At 45.2% G+C, this 23876-nt stretch overlaps 1 protein-coding gene across 1 annotated transcript in view; it reads right to left on the bottom strand.

Annotated features, from left to right (window-relative positions):
- Positions 1 to 1186: 1186 nt before the first annotated feature.
- The window catches only part of Rubcnl (rubicon like autophagy enhancer), a 36762-nt gene continuing 14072 nt past the window's right edge, over positions 1187 to 23876 (bottom strand). The window contains exons 4-15 of the mRNA XM_059274337.1: positions 23437 to 23519; positions 22376 to 22586; positions 17317 to 17418; positions 16854 to 16920; positions 14099 to 14231; positions 12565 to 12710; positions 11053 to 11117; positions 6345 to 6583; positions 5450 to 5511; positions 3953 to 4106; positions 3433 to 3523; positions 1187 to 1495 (exon numbers count right to left, since the gene is read on the bottom strand). Coding sequence (XP_059130320.1) covers positions 1383 to 1495; positions 3433 to 3523; positions 3953 to 4106; positions 5450 to 5511; positions 6345 to 6583; positions 11053 to 11117; positions 12565 to 12710; positions 14099 to 14231; positions 16854 to 16920; positions 17317 to 17418; positions 22376 to 22586; positions 23437 to 23519 — 1466 coding nt within the window. The 3' untranslated portion in view covers positions 1187 to 1382. The remainder of the gene's footprint in view (positions 1496 to 3432; positions 3524 to 3952; positions 4107 to 5449; positions 5512 to 6344; positions 6584 to 11052; positions 11118 to 12564; positions 12711 to 14098; positions 14232 to 16853; positions 16921 to 17316; positions 17419 to 22375; positions 22587 to 23436; positions 23520 to 23876) is intronic.

A 23876-nucleotide genomic window follows, 5' to 3' on the forward strand; every position in this document is an offset into this window, starting at 1 on the left:
CCTCTGGAGGTCTACCCTTGCCTTGGCTCTAGGCTAGGTCTCTGCTTCCTGCCTGCTTCGTGTGAAGGAGTCTGTGCCATGTGCTCCTCTGTGACGTCTGCTGTCCCTTCCCTGCCCTAACAGACAGAAACCCCTAGGAACGATGGTTTCCTCCCTTCTATTGGCTCTGCAGGTATTTTTTTCACAAGTGGAGAAAAGTCACTCCCATGCATCTTAATGGATGTCACGATTTTAAGGTTGTGACTGAGAGCAGTCTGTGTGCTAGGAATGCTTTTTTTGCTAGGTGTAGTGGCATATACCTCTAGTCCCAGCACTCAGGACCTAGAGGACGGGAGGCAAGTTCAAAGTCAGCCAGGGCTTCATAGGAAGACCCTGTGTCACAAAACAAAAACCAAACAAATGAAAAAGAACATTTTATCCAAACTTACTTGTTTTTAAAATTTCATTCTCTTTCAGATTAAAAAAAAAAAAAAAAGTACAGGTGCATGTGACCTAGGCTGGCCTCTGTTTTTTTGTTAGCATAGAAGGTCCTAATCTTTGCCTCTACTCCCTAAATGCTGGGATTACGGGTGCATGCCACCATGTTCAGCTTTCAGATTCTCTGTGTCCTGTTCTTTTTATACCCATGAAGTTTGACCATGAAGGGCTAAAATGGAGTTATGCCCTTTTGGCTCCCTAGATGTAGCATGGACTTTCAAGACTAGCAGGAACAGAGACAGGCTGAATGTACGCTCCTGAAACAGTGCCACCTAGAGGCAACTTCTTCAAATGACCTCTCACCAGGACCTTGGTGGGCGGCAGAAACAGTCATCTAAAAATGAACAGGAGGGCAGAGTGGGCATGCACTCCACGCAAACCGTGGAATAAATAAGACAGGAGACTGACACAATCACGAAATAACATTCCAGAGGAGTCTTTTTCTTGAAGGAACAAAAGTTTGGCCAAACAGAATTCTCATTGCACTTTGTTCCCTTACTGTGCCAATCCATTCCACAAGCAACTTTGAAGGAAGAGGAACCAGTGCTTCACCTTGTCAGTTACAGTTCCTAAAAAAATAGGTACTATGTTTAGCTAAAAACAGCTGTCCTACTTAAATGTAAAAAAAATTCTTTAAAGACAACCAGTAGCAGCCAAAAAAAAAAAAAAAAAAAAAGTCAAACATTTGTAAATAAAATCTTAGCAACAAACTTAACACCTAGTAACAAAACTTCCACACTCCTTGAGAACATTAAATACATACAAGAGGGGGGAATTGAGTCATCTTTTTCTTACTATAAAAATACTTAGTATCTGAAACAGTGTTACCAGGAGCAGACACAATTGACACAGTTTGGTATCATCATAAAGTGCTTCGAACAAACGAAAGCTCCGGCAGGGGGCCATCATGTCCCTGCAAAGGGCAACCTCTCCAAATGTTGTCTCCGGGCTGTGATCCTGGCACAGCGGGGGCATCTCGAAGACTGGAAACACTGTTTGTGAAAGCAAGCCCTGCACCCTGCAAGCAAGAGGACCAGTCGTCAGCAAATGGGCTTCCTAATTTCTCACATACATATGGATGCTTGTTCCCATGGGGGGTGGGGGAGAAGGGGGGTCCAGAACATAGGGTCTTACAGAAAAAAACCCAACCATGCCAAAACTCTCAGAACTACCAGTTACTCAACTGCTCTTGACCATGAAGCTCAGAAGCCTGGTGGATGTGGTTGATGCCACACACCTCCAGATCAGCTCCCCAAGTCTTAACTTGGTGGCCGATGGCTCTTGCGAGGTGACATTGATTCTCTTGAAATGTCTCTAAAGGGACAGAGCTGCCTCATTCAAAGTCAAGCTCTTTTCTTAGCAGCAGCCTGTCTTGAGTGACGAGTTGTTGCGGAGTTTGAAGACCCGGTCACCTCTGTGAGTGGGAACAATGCTGAAATGCTACCTGCCCCCCCCCCCCCATTGCTACCCAGAGCTCCATGAGATGGCCCAGGGCTTCTTGTAGCCCAGCACTATTCAATATTGCCCATGTCCAGGTCTGCTGCTTTCACAGCCCCATGGGCCTGGAAATCCCAGGTTCAGTTCTCTTTTCTGGGGACCCTGTCCTGTAAGACTAGAGAACCCAAAAAAGAGACCATGTTCACATAAAGATGAAGGCAGGGTTCCCCACCAAAATCCTTCCCATGCAACAGAATTTAGAGAACATGGGTTCCCTGAACAGCCCATCTGTAAAGAGACAAAAAATTGGACCTAGTTTGTAGCTCAGGTCAAGTATTTGCCACATAAACGTGAGGACCTGAGTTCAATCCCCCAGAGCTCACATACAAAGTTGAGTGTGGTGGCACATGCCTGAAACTCAGTGTTGAGAGAACAGAGACAGGAGGATTGCAGGGACTATGGGCCAACCTAGCATAATTGGGGAGTTCTAGGCTAGTGGTAGGCCCTGTCTCAAAAATAAAGATGGATTGTGCCTGAAAAATGACACCCAAGGTTGACTTCTGGCCTCCACACACATGCACACACACACTGGCCCACATACGTGAATGCACACATGCACACACACTGGCCCACATACGTGAATGCACATACACACACACACACACACACACACACACACACACACATACACACACACAGTCACACAAAAGCCAGTAGCAAATGTTTTAGAGCCATTTGGTCTCTGTGCTGGTTTGAATAGGTATGGCTCCCATAGACTCATGTGTCTGAATGCTTGGCCCATAGGGAGTGGCACTATTAGGAGGTGTAGGCTTGTCAGAATAGTTGTAGGCTTGTTGGAGGAAGTGTGTCACCGTGTCGGTGGGCTTTGAGGTCTCCTGTACTCAAGCTATGCCTAGTATGGCACACAGACTCCTTCTCCTGCCTGTGGATCAAGATATAGAACTCTCAGCTCCTTCTCCAGCACCATGTCTGCCTGCACGCTGCCATGCTTCTCATCATGATGATAATGGACTAAACCTCTTAACCTGTAAGCCAGCCCCAATGAAATGTTTTCCTTTATAAAAGTTGCTGTGGTCATGGTGTCTCTTCACAGCAGTAGGAACCCAAACTAAGACAGTCTCTGTAACAGCAGGTCCACTTCACCACTGTGGCTTAAACACAGAGATAACCGTTCAGTGCTGGGTGGAACTGTAATCTAATTAAAACCGGTGGCAACAACAGGTCAAACTGGGACCATCCTCTTCATCCAACACCCCAAGAAATGGCATTCTTTATCCCTGTCCTGCGAAATATGCCTCGCTGTGGGCCCTAAACTCTACTGCCTCCAGTCCACCCCCAAGGACACACTGCATCATTGCACTTTACAGAGATAACTGTGCTTAAGTGACTGAGGCTTTTTTTCAGTTGAAGTTGGCATTGTGATTTAGCTACTTGGCAATTAAGTTAAGCGATTATGAAGCTGACTGTAATGTAATGTAACAAATGTAATTAAAGTACCTGAACATCTTGTGCAAGTCGTGGTCTGAAACGGGAAGATGACAGTCGTGCTCTGGCAAAACTCACAAATGAAGCCCTTCCCCTGGCACAGCTGCAAAAGAAGGGACCTAAGGTCACAGGTGACACTGCTTCTCGTGCTGGGGAAACTGGGTACCATTGATGCTGGGGAAACTGGGTACCATTTACACAGAACCATAGAGGCATCGACTTTTCAATGTCTAGGATTTTAGCCCCTAGAAGAACAGAATCAGAACAACAACAACAAAAAAAACCACATTCCATAATGGCTGCTTTGGGGCAGAATGGGCTCTGACAGAGGATGGACATTCAAAGGAAGAAGCTACAGGGTCCCATCTTGCGTCCCAGCAGGGTGACTTTGGTTAGCTAATGCAGGGCTATGATTCAATGCTCTCCCTGCTCAGGGCTGTGAAAGTTAAAAGTGATTAAGAGTCAAGTGAGAAACATCTCCCTCCCCAGATCCTGCCACTGGGAAGGGAACTGGTCCCAAGTGATCCTTCACCTCACAGCTGGCCACATGGGCAAGAGAAGATTTCAGGATGTCCTTAAGCAAGGGTGCCAACAGTCCCTTCTTGGTCCTAAGGAGGTCTTCCATGGAGAACAGATGGCATTCGTCAGTCAAATGGCTGGGAACCTGCTCAAACTCCTTCAGGACACTGCAGGAGAGCAAACAGTTCCCTGAGTCATCTACACTTTTTTCCTACTAAAAAGCTCTCTTGGGGCAGGGAGTGATAGCTCAGCCACTAAAATGCTTGCTTTGCAAGAAGAGGACCACAGTCCAGATCTCCAGCACCTACACAGAAAACTAGGCACTGTAGTGCATGCCTGTAATCCCAGTGATGGGGAGTCAGAGATTGGGGGGATCCCCAGAGCTCACTGGCGCTTGCCAATTGGTGAGTGAGCTCCAAGCCAAGTGAAAGACTATGTCTCACAAAATAAGGGGGAGAGCTATTGACAAGGCACTCACCATCAGCCTCTGGGCTCCACATGAGTGCAAACACATGTGCACACGCATGCACATGAACACACATAGAAATCTCTATCCGTGAATTCATGTCTCAACCTTTCCTGGCCATTTCCTTTAGATAATGTGTCTGTGGTGTAAATTTAACTACTATCCTATTATCGAACGCCTAGTAGGTTTCTATGTTATTTCTTATTTTAAATTTGTATCTTAACTAAACTTCTTCCCATCTCTGTAAGAACATCCCTAGGATAAGCTTTGAGAAGTAGTTTCTGGAAGCCATGATCTCACTCAGAGTGGCATGCATCCTGTCTCTACGTGAGGGAGATTTAGTAGGCCATGGGAATCCTCACAGCAGCACTACTCACAAGAGATAGGACCAGCCTCTATCCCTTGGTGGACAGATTCAAAAGTCAATATATACACAGAGCCAAATGTTATTCAGTCTTTAAAAGGAAGGGAATCCTGACACATGCTGCTATGTGGATGGGCCTGGAGAACATTTAAGTGAAATAATCCAGTGATAAAAAGACACATGTTCTATGATCCACATACATGAGGTACCCAGGGTGGTCAGATTCAGTGGATTGCCAGGGGCTGGGATACAAGAGGAAGGAAAGGGAGAAAAGAATGGTTATAGAGATTGGATTTTGCAAGAGGCAGAGTTCTGCAGATGGACAGTGGTGGTGGCAACACAGTGGAAATGCTCTCAATGTCCATGAACTGTGCATTTAAAATAGGTGGGAAGATAAAACTCGGTTACATGCATTCATCACAATCTATTGTGTTTACTATATTCACATTATATTTATTTATACTCTAGCCGCTGGCTGAGGTATTTACTTTTATCCTTGTCCTGTTTTCTGTTTGGGTTTTTTTGTTGTTGTTGTTATTTTTTTAATTCACTTTAGTTTATTTCCTTCAGTGCTGGGGGTCAAAAATAAAAGGTCCTAAGAAGGTGGCATTATTGGGGGAGCGAGGACCAGGAAGCACATGCGAGGCAGGAGCGTAGAGTGTTCCAGCTGGGGCTCATACCTGTCAGCAAACCTGCAAGTCTTCAACAGCTTCTTGATATGAAACAGTTGCTCTTGGATGTCCTAAGGCAAGAAGCCAACCAGAGGGAATGAGATGCGTGGCCACTGGCGATGTGCACGGCAAACCTTATAGTTATTTGAAATAATATGCTGGCAAGCAGAATCAACTTTCAAGCAAATGGCCCCTTCAACAAGGGCTCAAACTGAATTCTTGGATCCACAAGTCCTGAATAGGCATAGGTTTTGTGGAGCCTTGGAAGAGACCACATAAGTGAGAGACCATTCACTCCACAGTCTATCTGCCTTCTGGAGGGTCTGGAGACACTCTGAAACTGGAGTGACATGTAGAATATTATTTTAAGGTGTGTTGCTTTTGTTTACGTCACATTTGCTTAACTCTGTGAAGCTGTGTTACTGTGCCTGTCTAAAACACCTGATGGTCTAATAAAGAGCTGAACAGCCAATAGTGAGGCAAGAGAAAGGATAGGCGGGGCTGGCAGGTAGAGAGAATATATAGGAGAAATCTGGGAGGAGGGAGAGATCTAGGAGCCAGAGAAGGAGGAAGACTCCAGGGGTTAGCCACTCAGCTACACAGCTACACAGCAAGCCACGGAGTAGGAAACAAAGAAAGGTATACAAGAATAGAAAAGGAAAAGCCTGGTGGCAAAAGGTTCACGGGATAATTTAAAGTTAAGGAAAGTTGGCTAGAAACAAGCCAAGCTAAGGCCGGGCATTCATAATTAAGAATAAGCCTCCGTGTGTGTGATTCATTTGGGAGCTGGGTGGAAGGGCCCCCCAAGAGAGCAGAAATAAACAACAATAGTGACATGCATTTCCTACCATGGGACATCTCTCTTCCTACACTTGCTTTCTCCCCCATGGAGGCATCAGCTCACCTTCACTCTGTCCAGTTCCTTGGCTTTTGCATAGAGCTCATGGTGCCCGCCTAGCAAGTTGAAGACAGGTTGGTGCCATATGCTGTCCAGTAGCCATTTAGAGAAATTGCTGACTTGGTACCTCCTGAAGTCCCACATCATCAGGATCCTCGCAGGGATGCAGGACTCTGCAGACGAGTGGCAGCTGTCACAGAAGTACTTCCCCGTATACTCACAATACCGGAGCCGTTTCACAAACTCTGTAGAAGGCAGGAGGGTGAGACCACGTTCGTGATGCGGGGGATCCGCCCTAGGCCACCTCCCCATTCCTACGCAAGCTTCAGTCTCAGATCACTGTTCATGGGGGCAGAGCCAGATTCAGCTGCCAGGCAGCATAGCTGTGACATGGACGTGGGGATTTCACTTATGGCCATTCGTGAGTTTGCTGTGGTGAGATAGATGCTGGAGAAACAGAATATCCCCCCCCCCCAAACCCTCTTGGACTTGGCAAATGGGTGCTTCAAACTGCAGTGCAGTGAGAGCATTCCGTGTAGGGTCTGGGAATCTGGCGGAGTGCACAGATGCCACCTGCTACTGGCAGGAACTCCAGCAGCAGCTCAGAGTCTCTTCGGCTAACAAATGCGGCACAGAGGGTTCAGGGATAGCCCACAGACAAAAAGCACGTCCTAAAGCAGTGTGTGCACAGTGTGAGGATGTAGCCTTCAAAAGGATTTCCTTATAAATCGGGAAGGGGGCAGAGAGAGAGAGAGAGAGAGAGAGAGAGAGAGAGAGAGAGAGAGAGAGAGAGAGAGAGAGAGAGAGAGAGAGTACCTAGACCCCCAGAATGCTAACGATGCACATCTCTGCAGTATGGAGAAAAGTATTTGTTTCTTGCACTTTTGAATCTGCTAAAACAAACACATGGTGCTTCTGAAATCTCTCTGATAAAATATTTTGATGCACAAAAGATGTAGGGATGAAGGTAACAATGCTGCACCCTCACTACCTGGGCTAAGAAGGAAAACGACCCAGCGGAAGTCTCCCGTGCAGCCGTCCCTCAGCATTAGCGTCCGACATGAACCAAGTCTGGCGATTATCAATCCTGCTTTGACTTGAGTCTCTTTGTAAATGAGATAACACAAGGTGTAATTCCAGTTCGTATGTCTGTTAGACTCGTGGTGAGAAAGAACAACGTAATGGATGGGAAGGGGGTGACTGCACTCCCTAGCACACTGTAGATAATGATGACCATTCTCCAAACAATGCCTCGAAGAACAGGCAGGGATCAGTCTTCACTGGACACTTAGCCTGTTCCCCAAGCTGGCTGTGGCTTAATATATGTCATTCTATGCTTGTAATTCCATGACTTAGAAACTTATGATCCCCCTTTCATTAAGGAAAACACAGGACAGTGAAGACAAGCGTCACAGTCGGGACACACAGGCAGTGAGCAGGCAAGCTCAGCTGAAATCCAGTGTAGCCAGCATATCCTGCTTCTCCTTGGGTTCAGGTGCTGAAGGGGAAGGACCAATGTTTCTGCACTTGCTGGGTCATCCTGAGGGGAGAGGTATGCTAAATCTCCAACAAACCAAAAGAACAAAAAACGATAGTACTCAGCACACCACCTGAAGGACAGGTGTATTATACTATACTATACTATACTATACTATACTATACTATACTATACTATACTATACTATATAAAAATTGTAGTACTCAGCATGTCACCTGAAGGACAGGTGTAGTATACTATACTATATAAAAAGCAGAGTACTCAGTGCAGCACCTGACCTGGGAACCTGCATCCCTGATCAGACTTGTCATGATGGGAAGAGACAGGACACAAGGGGCCCATAATTTCCTCCTAATGTAACCCGCCTTTCCCTAACATCTAAGCCCCCAGCAGCTCAATATCCATTCACTCATTCACCAAGCTTCATTGAATGCCCACTGTGCTACCATCAGTACAGAATGAATGATGTCATCGCTCTTCCTAAGACCATTAAGACAAAAAAAAAATGGAAGGTTCCTAAACCAGTGGCTCTTAGCCAGGGTGACTTTTACCCTCTGGGGACATTTGCAAGTATCTGGAGCCATTTTACTTGTCCTGTTTGAGGGTTTGCAGGGGATCATATAATTCTGCCCCAAACTCTCAAACCCATGACCCCCCCCCCCCCCACAAGTCATCAGAATTAGAGTTCAGAAACCCCCTCCAACAGCTATTTTTTGTCTCGTGGAGTCAATGACATGGAAAATAATTCTAGAATTGGGTTGTCCAACAAAACCTTCTGAAGACGTGGAAATGGACTGCTGTCCAACACAGCTGCCATGACATGGGCCAAGTGTGACTAAGAAACTGAGTTTAAATTGTAATTAACTTTGATTTCATCATGCCACATGGGCACACAGTGCAGTTCTTGAATAAAGCTGACTAGAGAGAAATAGTGACTAGATGCACTATGCAAAATCAAATTGGAAAGTAGCCATACATGATGATGCCTTGCAGGTAGTAGGGAGAGTGGACCTGAGGAGAGAATAGTGGGAATTGCTGTTGCTATTTTGTTGTGATAACTGCTTATAATCCTTACTTTTAGAATACGAGTAAGGGGTTCTCTTGGTTGGGGTTTGTTTCTATTGCTGTGATGGAACACCGTGACCAAAAAGCAAGTTTGGGTTGGGGGAAGGATTCATTTGGCTTACACTTCCACATTGCAGTCAATCATTGAGGGAAGCCAGGACAGGAACTCAAGTAGGGCTAGAACGTGGAGGCAGGAGCTGACGCAGAGGTCATGGAAGGGTGCTGCTTACTGGCTTGCTCCTCATGGCTTGCTCAGCCTGATCTCTTATAGAAGCCATGACCATTAGCCCAGGGGTGGCACCACCCACAATGGGTTGGGTCTTCCCCCATCAATAACTAATTAAGAAAATACCATACAGCCAGAACTTATGGAGATATTTTCTCAGTTAAGGTTCCCTCCTTTCAGATAACTCTAGTTTGAGTGTCAAGTTGACATAAGACTAGCCAGGATAGGGATAGAGGGTAAAATGGCCTGTATGTGAGACTGGAGGAGGCTGAGGAAGAGTGTAAACATAATGTGGACTTTTGGACTGAACTCTGAAACACATAAAGGCTATGGGCAGCAACAATCTCCTAAAATCTGGTAAAGTCTGAAGTTAAGCTGAGGGGATTGAGCCAACATTAACATCTCAGATGTAATGATTGCCCTGTGATTGACATTGACAGAAGCTGGGGAAGAGGGCTTGGGAGCCCTTCACATTTATTTCTCAAACTTTTCTGTGAGTGTAAATGAGCTCAGAAGTCTAAGTGAAAATAGTCAGAATTGGACAAAGTTTTCAGGAAAAGCGCTAAATCTTTTCCATAGCTGACATCAGCCAAACCTGGGCTGTACCCACCCTGCAGTGTTTTCCTCTCCTCTGTCTTCTTTCTGGTTGCCACAGTCCCTTTGCCTGTGCCGAGCACCCCACATCCTGAGATAATCTCTTCTTTAGGAAACCTCTCATTCCCCCTCCACCTCCATCTCAGATGAAGTCTCTCCACTGTAAATTCCACCGTGGTCTCGCCTTCCCCATTCCTTATCTTGCCCTCCAAGCTGGGAAGCAGATTTTGTGAGGGCAGGTTCTGCAAGATTCCCTGCTGGACTGACAGCATGTCAATGAACTAAGGAAGGTACTCAAGGATTGGGGGAGTCCGTTGTGTCTATGTAGTTTCCGACTCATGCATTTGACATTGTGTATGACGTTAGGCTGTACAGATTAACTAACAGACCTGCTTCTTGCTAGACTAGCTGGGAAACTGAGTCATTTAAGGAAGATCGCTGTGACTATGGTACAGTAACATGAAGTGAGATAGAAGAATCCCTGCCTGCTTCTGCTTTCAGTTGTAATCTCTTGAAATAGACATCCTTGCTGGAGAGCAAGCAATGCCCAGCTGAAAATCCCACACGGAGAAGACTAGTTTGCAGGATCTTGGCCAGCCCAGAAATGAGTCACCGTGTCCTCTGTCAGAGAAGTCTGGCCAGGAGCCATTTGTTGGCTCTGTGGGTGTGTCTGGAAGACTGTCTATGAAAGCACAGCCCTAGAGGCGGAAGATGAAGAATGAACAAAACCAACAATGTCTCTGCCTTCCTGGAACTTACTTCTGGTGATGGAGACAAATAATAATCTATAAATAAAACAGAGTGTTCTAGGGATGGATGCCATGCTGAGAGTAAACAGTGTGGAGGATGATCGCATGAAACATACACACACACACACACACACACACACACACACACACACACACACACACGAACACCTGTCTGTGGCCAGATGCACATTCCACAGGGCAACCAGAGAAGACTGGGGGGAAAAGAGGAAGAGGAGGGGGAGATGAAGAAGAGGGGGAGAGGAAGAAGAGGAGTGGGGAGAAGGTAAAGCTGTGAAGGAGCCAAGAGTCATAGGGAAGTTTACAGGGAGGGCATTCTAGGGAGGGGACACAACAGGTTCAAATGTCTATATCAGGAATGGTTGGGTTCTCCAAGTGCCCACTGGAGAAGCAGCCGGGATGCTGGTCCTCCGAGCTCCTGGCTAGTCATGCAGCTTTGTAGGTCATGATGGCCTCCAGGAGTCCTTCACAACATGCTCACACCAAAACAATACACAGTCCAGCTCTGCTGATCTTCACTCTGCCATCAGGTTCACAAGCAAACAGTGCAGGACCCATACTTACTGGGCTGTATTGGAGTCCCACATCCAGCACAGAAGAAATTCTGGGCCACGACCGCTATGTCCCTCCTGAGGACAGAAAATGGCAGCTGTTACACATTTCAGAGCGGGTCAGTGCAGCATTTTTCATTGATAGAAAAGCAGTTGACATCATGGTATGTTCCTTGGCTTGGGGTCCTTAATTTTGTCATTTTTTTTCTCATTTTGTGAAAATTTTATACTTATCTAATATGGTCTTCTAATTGAAACCCCTGGGCTTTATGAAGCTAGGACCCTAAAAATCTCAGTTGTCCCCAAATTAGAAGTCAGTATCACAAAGAACTCTCCTATTATAGAGTCCTTGGGGCTTCCCACTGCCCATGAACAGAAGCCAGAGGTACACTAAAGACAGCCAAGGAAACACAACACAGTCCGACATGCTTGGAAAGGTCACGGGTGAATAAATACAATACACACTGGAGTAAGAGATGAGGCAAGACACATTTATCAAATGCTCCTGCGGAGAGGGTTCTGGGAGCAGCTGTGCCCCAGTTTCAACAGTGACCTAGAATTACGGGCAAAGTGGTAAATTTAAATTTTTATTGTAGTCTAAGGTCAACAAAAATTGTCAAGGTTAAAAAAAAATGTGTTAAATCTCCATCCATATGTCTTACAGAGGATTCTGGAAAATTTGAGAGAAAAGATATCCTGTGCAATGAAAGTGACCTGTCCCAGTGCCTTGAGGGCAAGTTCTGCCCCAGCAGTCAAAGCACCCTTCCTGGGATCCACTGAGTCTGAGAGCAAAGACCGTAAGCAAGGATATGGTGCATGAGAGACCTCCATGAAGCAGCGAACATTGCTCCATAGCTCTGAAGTTTGCATGAGAGACCAAGAGAACAGAAAAACTGCACATGGCTAAAATATGTTGCCTGTAACCTTTATCTGTAATCCATTCCATACTCTCAGAACAAATTACAATTAAACTACTATGTACACACCATATGTATGGCCACATAGACACACACTACATAGGTTTAGTCCCTTCTTGTATAATTTTAGCTGTCTCAGAGCTTCTGTGATTTTACAGAATAATGATTTTACTTATGTTCTGTTACATTTCTCAACTACAGACAATCTCCTTAAGATTAAATTCTTCTTTTAAAACTTTTATGCATTCATTGTTCTTTTAATTGCACACTAGCTAATCTGGAAAATAGAATGGTCTCATCATTTTAAATCATTGTATTTGGGTTTTGTTTCAGAAATAGCCCCTTAAAGTCCTCTTTAGGCCTATTTAATCTACAAGGGCTATGCAATGTTCATAACTGGGGAGGGAGAGTTACACTTTTAACGTATGTGAATACTTATGTACCTTCCTGCAAAGCTCACAATTGAGTGACAAAACTAAGCCAGACACACATTCTCCTTTGTCCCTCAGGACACTGTTTTTTTCTTCTTCTGCTTCCATAGGAATCAGGTGGGACCCATCACATGTTCCAAGTAGAACCTAAGATTTGGGGCAGCAGCCCACACTTACTTGATTGGCGTGTGAACAGTAAGTACGATTTGAAATCGAGAGGGTACCCAGTCTTCAGCTCCTGGGACCTTAGACTTCGGCATGATTTCCTGTGTTGCATCCACACTGGAGTCGAAGTCTTCCCCAGCATTCTCTTCATTCCCAACCTACACGATACATGAGAGGGTTCAGGGGTAACCTCAGGAAGCACATTTCAGGAGTTTAATTGAAAAGAACTCTCAAGTGTGTTTCCCATTAAAATTTACCACCGGAAATTGGAACTGGTTTTAGCTGATCTTGGCACATGTCCTCTACTTTACAGCTGAGCCCTTGCCCTCCCCCCTCTATATTTTTGAATGAATGTGTGTGTGGCGCCTGTGCAGGCCAGAAGAGCGTGTCAGATCCCCTGGAGCTGCAGTTCCCTGCAGTTGTGAGCAGCCTGGTGTAGGTGCTGGGAACTCACATTGTAAGACAGCAGCGCTCTTCCCACTGATCCTGAGCCTGCCTGTTTTAGGATTTTTAGCTCATTTGTTTCCAGACTTCCCACATGGTGAGAAAAGCTCTGTGACCTAGGATTCTTCATGACAGAAGCAGCCCCCCCGGGGACTAAAGCAGCAGCCAATCAGAGCCTTGCCATGGTCTTGCTGCAGAACCCTAGCTTACAAAGCTGAACAGCTTACTGTAAAGTCTTACATTTTCCTGTCGTCATTGAAAATCCAGACTCTTCCAATCAGCCTTCTGAAACCTCCACAGTTTGGCCATTATCATTCAAGCCTGTTTCCAGGACCCCCACCCCACCCCCACTCGCACTGTCCACCACAGCTAAGTCTCTGCTCATCTGGGCTCCAGACCCCTCCATTTGTGCGCCAATGGCCCTTGCTAAGATCACTTCCCCACAGGGTCTAGCTGCCCCAGCACCCTCTGCCTAACACCTGGCTCAGGATCTAAGCTCTCCAGTCAGCTTTCCTAAGTTCCTCTGGTAGAATTAGACACCTGCCCACCCTGGCCCTTCCAGAGTGGGTTTTTTTCAACCCTTCCTTTAGCATTTACTATCACCAGGGCGTTCCATGGTCTCTGAAGACAGTATATCCGGCAAGGAGAGTCTTGTGTGTTTTCACATCTGTCAGTCAGCAGTGGCACCTGCTTCACCACTGCCCTGCCCTGCCCACTGCCCTGCCCTGCCCACTGCCCTGCTAAGGTCTGGGCACTTTAAAATAAGAGTAAGAATAAGGGAAAATGAGAACACCACCTCGGGATACTTAGGAGGATCGCAACTTTTTAGCAAGCCTGTAATCCCAGCACTAGGGAGGTGGGGTAAAAGGATTCTGTAAGTCAGAGACTCCCCTGGGCTATATAGCAAGACCCTTTCTCAAAACAATAACAACATAGTGTGAATTGTTAGGCGTATTCCCTGACGTTTAATGGGTGCTCACATTCATTTTGAGACCTCCTAGACACCTAGGAACCCTAGAAGGAAACATAAATATTTTAATCAAGCAGGCCAAGCGAGAAATTAAGAATGTTTCATTCTACATCAGCTGGCTTCCATACTTACTCCTGAGCTGGCTGCTGTCAGGGAACCTGGCAGCCGAGAATTGACTTCCGACAGCACCTGGTACTTCCAGAACCCTCGAAGCAACTCTCTGGCTAACAGCCCAGCAGGACTGACGTCTGACTCACACGTTGCACTGAAACATGAAAGAAACAAAACGCTGGACCACTGTGCACAGGGAGTAGAGTCGGGGTCTTTGGGGTTTCGACTGTGTGTTGAGCAAACTGTGTGAGACAGTCAGTTATTAGCTGGACATCCAAAGCAATAACAGTTCATCCGTGGTCAGCAGACAGAGTCTCTCATTTAGTAAGGGGACTGAGACCTGGGGTAGGGTGAAAAGAGCACGGGATTTAAAGTCAGACAACCAGAGTTCAAATCCTTCTTCTGATGTTTAATAGCATTGTGAGACTGACCTGTCCTTTAATCTCAGCACTGGGGTGACAGAGGCAGGGGGATCTCTGTGAGTTCAAGGCCAGTCTAGTCTACCTAGCAAGTTCCAAGACAGCTATAGCTACATAGTGAGACCCTCTCAACGGGGGTGAGGGCACTGTGGCATCCTTTTATAAGCCTTTGCTTCCATGTCTCTAAAACAGGGTTACAAATAAGTGCACAGGGCTGGAGAGATGGCTCAGCAGTTAAGGGCACTTGTTGCTCTTGCAGAGAAGCAGGATTTGGTTCCATCACCTATGTGGTAGCTCACAACCATCCATAGCTCCAGTTCCGGGGGGTCAAATCCCCTCTTCTGACCTCCATGAGCATGGAGCATGCACATGGTACACATACATACATGCAAGTAAAATACTCACAAAATAAAATAAACCTAAGTTTGTTTTAAATAAATGCACAAATATATATATATATATATATATATATATATATATATATATATATATATATTTATAAAACTTGTCTGGCCTCCCTGTAAGGTAAAATGAAGACATATATGTTGCAGAATATCTATACATTGTATGAAGATGTGTTCCTGTGATTGGTATAATAAAAAGCTGAATGACCAATAGCTAGGCAGGAGAGGATAGGCGGGACTTCCAAGGCAGAGAGAGGAAGTCAGAGGGATGAATTTATGCTTGCAGGAGACACAAGGAAGACACTGAAGAGGTTGGGCATACAGTACAGAGTAGAGATAACCAAGCCATGTGGCAGTACATAGATTAATAAAAGCAGGTTAATTTAAGTTATAAGAGCTAGTTAGAAAAAAGCTTAAGCTAAGGCCAAGTTTTCATAATTAATAAGTCTCTGTGGGCTGGCAGTCCCAACAAGAAAGCTTACTACACATATCCAATAGCCTTTCACACACTACAACACACAGTGATTTGGGGGTGCTGTGCCTTGAATATGGGCAGTGTCCTCCAAAGGTCCGGATGTTAACAAATTGGCTCCTAGGGAGATGATTGAAGCTTGGGGAGGTGTAACTTAGCAGGGGGTCTGTAGGTCATTGGGGGCAGTAACTACAAAGGATGGTGGGAACATTCCCTCTTACCCTTGATCCTGTCATGGTATTCCCAAGACACAGTGCCCTCACTGTCAATGACACTATCATGTCTTTGAGTTTCCAAAGGCAAGTAAACCTTTTCTCTCTGTAAGTTCATTGTCTCCGGTATCTTCTCATAGTAACCAAAGCTGCTACTATGGAGATGACTGACTGAACTCTAGGTGACTGTCCTGTTTTAATCCTAGTTCTTTTCCTGTTGCTGTGACAGAAATGACAAAAGTAACCAAAAGGGGCCCAACACCCAGGCACATAAAAAAATACAAATAAGTAAGCTGCAGAAAAACTAACTTAAGGGAGAAAGGATTTATTTTACTTTTTCTAATTTTAAATCTCTTTTTGTTTTGTTTTGTTTTTTTGAGACAGGGTTTCTCTGTGTGGCCCTGGCTGTCCTGGATCTCACTTTGTAGAGTATGCTGGCCTCGAACTCACAAAGATCCACCTGCCTCTGCCTCCCGAGTGCTGGGATTAAAGACATACAGCACCACTGCCTGGCTAAAATTTTTGATATTAGAACACTTCTCCCTTCCCTTTCCACCCCCCACCACTAACTTACTAAACCCCCAAAACAATCTATTAACATTTGTCCTTAGATGTGTAGTCTTTGCCTCTCATCAGGGAAACTTCTCTTTGCAACAGATGGAGGCTACAGAAAACCACAACCAATCAGAATGCAGAGTTGTGGAGCCCAATCTCAATGGATACACCTACAAACACCTCACACCCAAGGCTCTGGGAACGTTGCAGAAGAGGGGGCGGGAAAATTATTTGAGCCACAGGACTGGGGAGTTTGCTGTGAGACTCTATCTCCTAGGAATGTCAGAAAGGACTTATTTAGCTCACTCTTCAAGGGAGAGTCCACCATGGTAGAGAAGTCAAGGCACTGAGACTTTGAAGTGGCTCGTCACACTACACGAGCAATCAGAAGAGAGCAACGAATACATGCATGCTAGCTGAGCTCTTTCTCCGTTTATGTGGTCCAGGCTACCTGCCCAGAGGATGGTCCCACCCATAATTACCATGGGCCTTCCCACATCAATTAACATAGTCAAGATAATCCCCATAGGCCAGCTAAGGGGCCCTATTCTCGGGTGATTCTGGGTTCTTCCAAGCTGACAATTAACTCTAAACATCATGGACCCCATCTGTGGCTAACACAGCCACAATATCAGGTATCAGTGGCATAGTGTACATGGTGGCTCCAAAGAAACCCCCAAGGGTCCATGTGTGTAAGCACAAGAAGACATGTACCTCTTTAAAGAGTTGCAGGGATGTCTGCGTCTGCTGCCTTCTGTGACGTCATTACATTCCCCAAGTTCTGTGGGAAAATGAAAGAAAGGGTACCAGGGTCATTCAGCCTATTTCACTTAGTTAACTTTATAAGAATACAAAACATAGGTCCCTGCATTTAGGGAACCTGCAGTGGCTGATTACCTACAGACAACAGTGTGAGGCTCCAGTTAACCACCAGGGACGGGATTTTTATATGAACTTCATCAAAACCACACAGCAGATGTAATGAATAGCCGCCTTTTTGTTCAGTGCGTACCAGTGAGATGAACAATTATCAAGATGCTAGGGACTAGGAAACAGCTTCTCCTTCTCTGCGTCCTGGGAGAGGTCTTCCCAAACATCCCGGACATGGCCTTGTATGTGCTGTTTGCTGGTAGGTGTGTGGGATGTGAGGGAGTTGGAAGCAAGTTCTAAATCTCACCTAACATAACCAATTCATCCAAGTCTTGTTTGCAGGCCTCTCTCGCCACAGGAGAGGAAGAAAGTGTCTCAGCCACTGGGCTGACCTGGAGCACAGCACAACCTGAAGAAGAAAAAAAAAGCAAGAAGCACTTGGTCATCAGGAAGTGAGAGTGGAGGCTGGAGAGATGGGTCAGTTGGCAAAGCACAAGGACCCAAATTCAGCTCCCAGAACTGACAGAAAAAGCTGATCGTGATAGCTTGAGCTTGTCATCCTAACACTGAGGGGAAGGGGGGAGCAGGTGGATCTTGGGAGCTCACTGGAGTCAGTGAGCTAATCAGAGAGTTCCAGGCCAAGTGAAAGAGCTATTCTGAAAAAACAAAACAAAAACCAAAACCAAGAGTGTTCCTGACACTCAAAATTGTCCTATAACCTACTTACACACACACACACACACACACACACACACACACACACACACACACACACATTTAAACACATATGCATGAATACCATAACAAGTAAACAGCTCAAGAGTAAGACACCTGCAGGGTGGTGGCGGCGGCGGCGGCCGCGGCAGCAGCAGCAGCAGCAGCAGCAGCAGTGCACGCCTTTAATCTCAGCGCTTGGGAGGCAGAGGCAGGTGGCTATCTGAGGTCAAGGCCAGCCTGGTCTACAGAGCGAGTTCCAGGACACCCAGGGATATGCAGAGAAACCTTATCTTGAAAAACCCAAACAAACAAATAAAAATAAGAGTAGAACACCCCCCGCCACCCGGGGCATGCACAAGGCCCTGGGTTCAATCACAGTATTGCAAGGAAAAAAAATGACATCGGGTGTGAGGATACCCACCTACAGTATCAGCACTTGGGAGGTAACAGCTGGAGAATTGCACATTCCAATTAAACCAGTCTGGTATATAGTAAGACACTTTTGAAAGAAGAAGAAGTGGAGGAGGACTATGAGGAAGAGGAGTGAGGAAAGGAAGAGGAAGAACAGGAAGAAGAGAAAGGGAAAGAACAGCGTAGCTCCCAACTGACAGAAATTTGGGGGTGAGCAGGGATAAAGCTGCAGCTTCAAGGACTAAAAGCTGCAGGAAGTTAATTTAGGATCTCTCATTCACTATAATTAGGTGAAGCAGCCTGATGCCATCTGTCCATTTTTAGATACATTTGAAATTTTCCCATTATAATACAAAGTTTAAAATAAAACTAAATACAAAGGCAAAATAAAAATAAAAATAAAAAATAAATAAAAAAGCCAACCTGGCCGTGAAATACATAGTACAGGACATAGAATCATGCTGTGTTGAGTCGTGTCCACCTAGAGCGAGTGAATGTAGCCTCATTTGGCAATAGAATCTTTACAGACAGAAAGCAGAGTCAAGCCACAACCTCCCCCACCCCAGAAGGGGTTGTGATGAATTAGTAGATGTGTAGACGTGTTAAGTTAGAGGCTTACTATGCCCACCTCGAAGCTGGAGATACGATGCACAGGAAACAGAGAAAAATGGAGTGTCTTTAAGCTATCCAGGAAGAGTGTTAAATCAGAGGATCTGGGGCAAGTTTGACAGGTACAGAAAGACACTTGAAAGAGAGCTCAAGACTGAAAACACAGGTCTCTCAGAGGTAGCCACCTAGAGGAAGCAAGTGATGGAGACAAAAAATCTGCCAGAAAGTAAATATGGGGGATGGGGCTGAAGACAGGGCTTGCGTGAAGAAACAAAGTGTGAAAGTTAACATCCATTGCCAGCTTCTGCTGGGAGATGCTGGGAGCAATAGCTTTACCAGAGGCTATGAGAGTATACAGCAGGTGACAACTAGTGTTCAACAGATCGCACCAGACGAATAACTCTCTGCTGGGAAGCCCCACTGGCAAGGACCGTGGGGTCACCGACTGTAAATGACTCTTGCTCCTGTCTGTAATCTATCTCATGTGCCACTACATTTCTTCCCTAAGAACTGCTATGGGTGTTTTCCCACTGCTTGTGTGTTTATCTCATGTATGTATTCCATCTACTGGGCACACTTATAGCTGTGGATGGTCAGGAAGATGATTTCTGCTTAAGTTGTATAATTCTGATGACTAGAAATACTACTGGAATATTTTTCATAACTGACATAGGAAAGTGACAGTATTCTCAGTCACAAAGACAGCTAATTTTAGACTTCAGAACAAATTCAAAACAGACTAGCTGCCCCTGCAGAGAATACACAAAGACAAATTCCCAGGTGTTTGTTGCTGAATCAAGGTCAGACTTGAAGCAACTTTGGCAGACATAACCATCTGCGGTAATTGACTTTCTGCATGTAATCCCAGCCTCAGTTTATGTTATGAGACTCAGGTTCAGCCAACTAACTATTATTGTTAAGTCCTGAATTTTAATGTCACTTTCTGTCTGGGAAAGAGCTACATGCACAGTCAAGTATTACTCACTGGCCAGTCAATGTGACCTCCCTAGTCTGAGAAACACTGTGTGACTTATCATGTGTTATGAGAATGGGTCAGACCCTGAAAATGTAGCATATAATAGTCCAGAGTTTGGCGGTTTGCTGCAAGCCGCAGGAAAACATAATGGAATTCAGCTACTATCACAAAAGCTACTACTTGGAAAAGTCAAAGACTTCTCCTAAGGTCAAGCCATGGCTTAAGAAGTCTTGGTGATATTTTAGCACATATATATATATATATATATATATATATATATATATATATATATATATAATATATATATATATTAGCTGGTTCCTAAAATGATTTTCTTGCATTGCTTTCAAGAACTCCTAACAGTGTATTTATCTAAAATGCCTATCAAGCATCCAAGGCCATATGAAACAACACCTGTCTCCTAGGTCAGGTGGATATTTCTTGTGCAATTTAGGGTGAGACCCTCCTTTCTTATACAGCCTTACTAATAGACCCCTAACTTCTTACCTCACCACTTCTAGGAATGTAGACTGAGCACATAGACCCCTTGTTGATAAACTAACCAGTCATTAGCACTCAGGTGACCTCCTCTTTTACCACTCCCATTTTGGGTTGTAAAAGAAAGCCTGACAGTCACTATGTGAGGAAAATTCTTACCTGCCTTTATGACCCCGTAGAATTCAAGTCTGGTGACCTTGCTAGGCCAGAGATTTGCTATTGCTTGGGTTTATAACTGGATTCCTGAGAAACTCAGGGAGAGCTGAGAGAATAAGGATACGGAGAAGAGAAAAGAGAATGGAAGAATAGATGGGTAAGAACTGGAGAGGAACAAACTGAGATGGGGAAGAAACTAGATTGAAGGGCGAGAAGAGAGGACTAGAGGAATGAGATGGGAGATGAGGAAGAGCCAGATGGAGAAGAATAAGATGAGAGAGAAGGAGATGGGAGAGGAGCTAAGATGGGAAAGAACTAGATGGATGAGAACCTAGATGGTGTGGAACTAAGATGAGAGAATTAAGACAGAACTTAGAGGACAGCAGATTAATGTAGGGAGAAATCAGGCAAGAAAGGGGCTAGGCATGAGAGCAGAACTGAAGCTGTGTAGAGAATAAACTGACACAGAATAATAAAGTGTAAGGACTAAGGAGTTTTGTGTACATAGATTCATTTCTTTTCATCAAAGATTAATTATCAGCTGGTTGTAGATTCTTCCTGGACCCTGGGAGGGGACTATTGAGGGGCTGGACCCCCATAGTCCCCGATAGCTGTTGAAAAGTGAGTGAGTATGTGAGTGTGGGTGTGGGTGTACAGAGCGAGCTGGGGAGAAAGGATGAGTAACTAGGCAGGAGAGAGATCAATAGAGATTTTCAGAGAGGATTTTACTTCATCAAGATGAAGTAAAAGAGAAAGTTGCCATTAGAAAGTGTGTGTTTCCTTATTTACCCCTCAGATAGAAAAAGATAGAAAAAGATAGCCCTCACTGCATTTGTATTTTGTTGTTTTTGTTTTGTTTTGTTTTGGTTTGGGAGTTTTTTTGTTTTGTTTTGTTTTGTTTTGTTTTGTTGCATACCCTGGTGCCGCCTGGAGGCTGGCCCTCCAATCCCACTTAGTGATAAACTTTGGTGCCCTTTCCTCCAGAAGGAACTTTCTGGGTTCCCAGCTGCCCTTGACTAGTGACTGGGCTGGACTCTCACCTCTGCTTCCTTGGCCACAGCTCTACACTTCTCCTCTGGGGAAAGAGTGTGTGGTAGTTTGAACGTAATTGCCCCCATATTCTCACAGGGAGTGGCACTATTAGGAGGTGTGGCCTTGTTGAAGTAGGTGTGGCCTTATTGGAGAAAGTGTGTCACTGTGGGGGTGGGCTTTGAGGTCTCCTATGCTCAAGATACCACACAGTGTCACAGTCCATTTTCTGTTGCCCTCTGATCGAGATGTAGCCAGCACCATGTCTGCCTGCATGCTGCCATGCTCCCTGCCTTTATGATAATGAACTGAACTTCTAAAACTGTAAGCCACCCCAATTCAATGTTTTCCTTATAAAAATTGCTATGGTCATGGTGTCTCTTCACAGCAATAGAAACCGTAACTAAAAAAGTATCCTGCCACCAATGAGCCCCATCACCGAGTACATGGCAAGTTCATTGTTTGCTAAATGAAAGAGGACCACTAAGCAAGGGAAAAAAATGTGGCAGGAAAACTAGGAGAATGCTGTGTGCTAGAAAATGAAGGGAGACAGGTGATAGCAGTGACCAGGAAAAGGCAGAATGAAATCCAAGGGGAAAAAAAAAAGAAATGCAGCATTGGCCCAAAGATGGAGCATGAGCATCAATCACAAGGCAAGAGAGCAGCCTTGGGGGAGATCATCCACATGTGAAAAGTGACATTATCACTAACAACATATACACTAAAGACCCTCAAAACCAAGTCACTGAAAATAACACACACACACACACACACCCCTCTAAGTTCTAAGTTAGTTTCAGATTTTGAATTGTCACATTCATGGCTAACCTGGGGTGCATGTGGCCAATGGGCCATGGATTGAACACATCTTCAAAGGACTAAACAATGTCCCTCCTTCAGGACTGGACAGAGGACAGACAGCATGCATGGAGATCACAACACTCAGCATTCAAGCACTTGCCCAACTTGCCTTCATAGCCACTGTCTGAAGAAGTGGAGGACCCTGGCTCCTGCTTGGCTGGGGTATACAAGGTCACTTCAGCATTGGTCTGACCATTCCCACGAGACCCGCTGGCTTCCTCTGTGCCCCAGATTTCTGGTTGCTGTTGACTCAGGAGGTTGCACTTCATATTCTCCAATGTGGAGATTATCATGTCTGCAGCATAAAAGTGGACATTTTCCTGCAAGGAAAAAAAAGTCAGTTCAAATAGGAGCACAATCAACTTTCCTTTGGAGTATGGATCAGGTTTCAAAAGTGGAGAAGTGCCACTTAAATGCCACGAATGCAGATAAACATAACTGTTGTTTTAACATAACTATGACATAACACACATCCAGAGACACAGACACACCAAATGGAATTCACTTTCAGGACTGGAGATTGAACTTAACACGGCATATGCTAGGTAAGCACTGTACTACTGAATTCCATCCCCAGCCATCAAGTTGAATGTCTTATGCTAGAACACCCTCAGTAGGTAGGGCCCAGAACCTGACATAGTTTGTTAGTCATGGACAACTGAGCACACAGTACCTGCAAAAAATTCTCCATCAAATCCTGAAAAGAACCCTTTGACTGTACCTCACCAGGGTGGTTTATGATGTGGGATGTCTTTCTGTACACTATAAAAATGTGTTGTTCCCATTGGTTAATAAATAAAGCTGCTTTGGCCTATAGCAAGGCAAGATAGAGCCAGGCAGGAAATCCAAACAGATACAGGAGAAGATGGGTGGAATCTGGGAGAAGCCAGCCAGCTACCCAAGAAACAAGATGCCAGTAGGCCAATAATGCCACGGCCACACGACAATAAGATTAAAAGAAATAGGTTAATTTAAGTTGTAAGCGCCAGTTAGTAATAAGCCTGGGCCATCAGCTAAACATTTATAATTAATATAAGCCTCTGAGTGATATTTGGAAATGGCTGCAGGACACAGCAGGACAGAGAAACTTTGGTGACAGGTTTCCATACTCATATCCAAGAAATGCTACCAAAAGACTCAGACTCTCAGTGGTTGAGAAGATCCACTCACCTTTTCCACATCAGTGGGCACCATGAATGTCTCTAGTGGGAAGAAATTCCAAGAATGGTTTCTTCTGCTGCTCGGAGCAGCACCTGTCAACACAGTGAGTCATTAAAAATGGAGAAAGGGGGCCTGGGACATGGTTCGGTCAATAAAGTGCTTGCTATGCAGGCTTAAGGACCCCAGTTCAGTCTCCTTTTGCATCAGGCACTTGTAATCTCAGGACTGGAGAAGTGGAGACAGGAGTATCCCTAGGCTTGGCAGCCAGTCAGTTTAGACATCTTAGTGAGCTCCAGGTTCAGTGAGACACTCTGTCTCCAAAAGAAGGGGGTGTGGAGAATGATTGAGCCACCTGACATTAACCTCTGGTCTCCACATACACAGGTGAACACACAGCACAAAAGAAAACACACACACACACACACACACACACACACACACACATTCCC

Source organism: Peromyscus eremicus, chromosome 9 (genome assembly GCF_949786415.1).
Source record: "Peromyscus eremicus chromosome 9, PerEre_H2_v1, whole genome shotgun sequence".
Classification (NCBI taxonomy): domain Eukaryota; kingdom Metazoa; phylum Chordata; class Mammalia; order Rodentia; family Cricetidae; genus Peromyscus; species Peromyscus eremicus.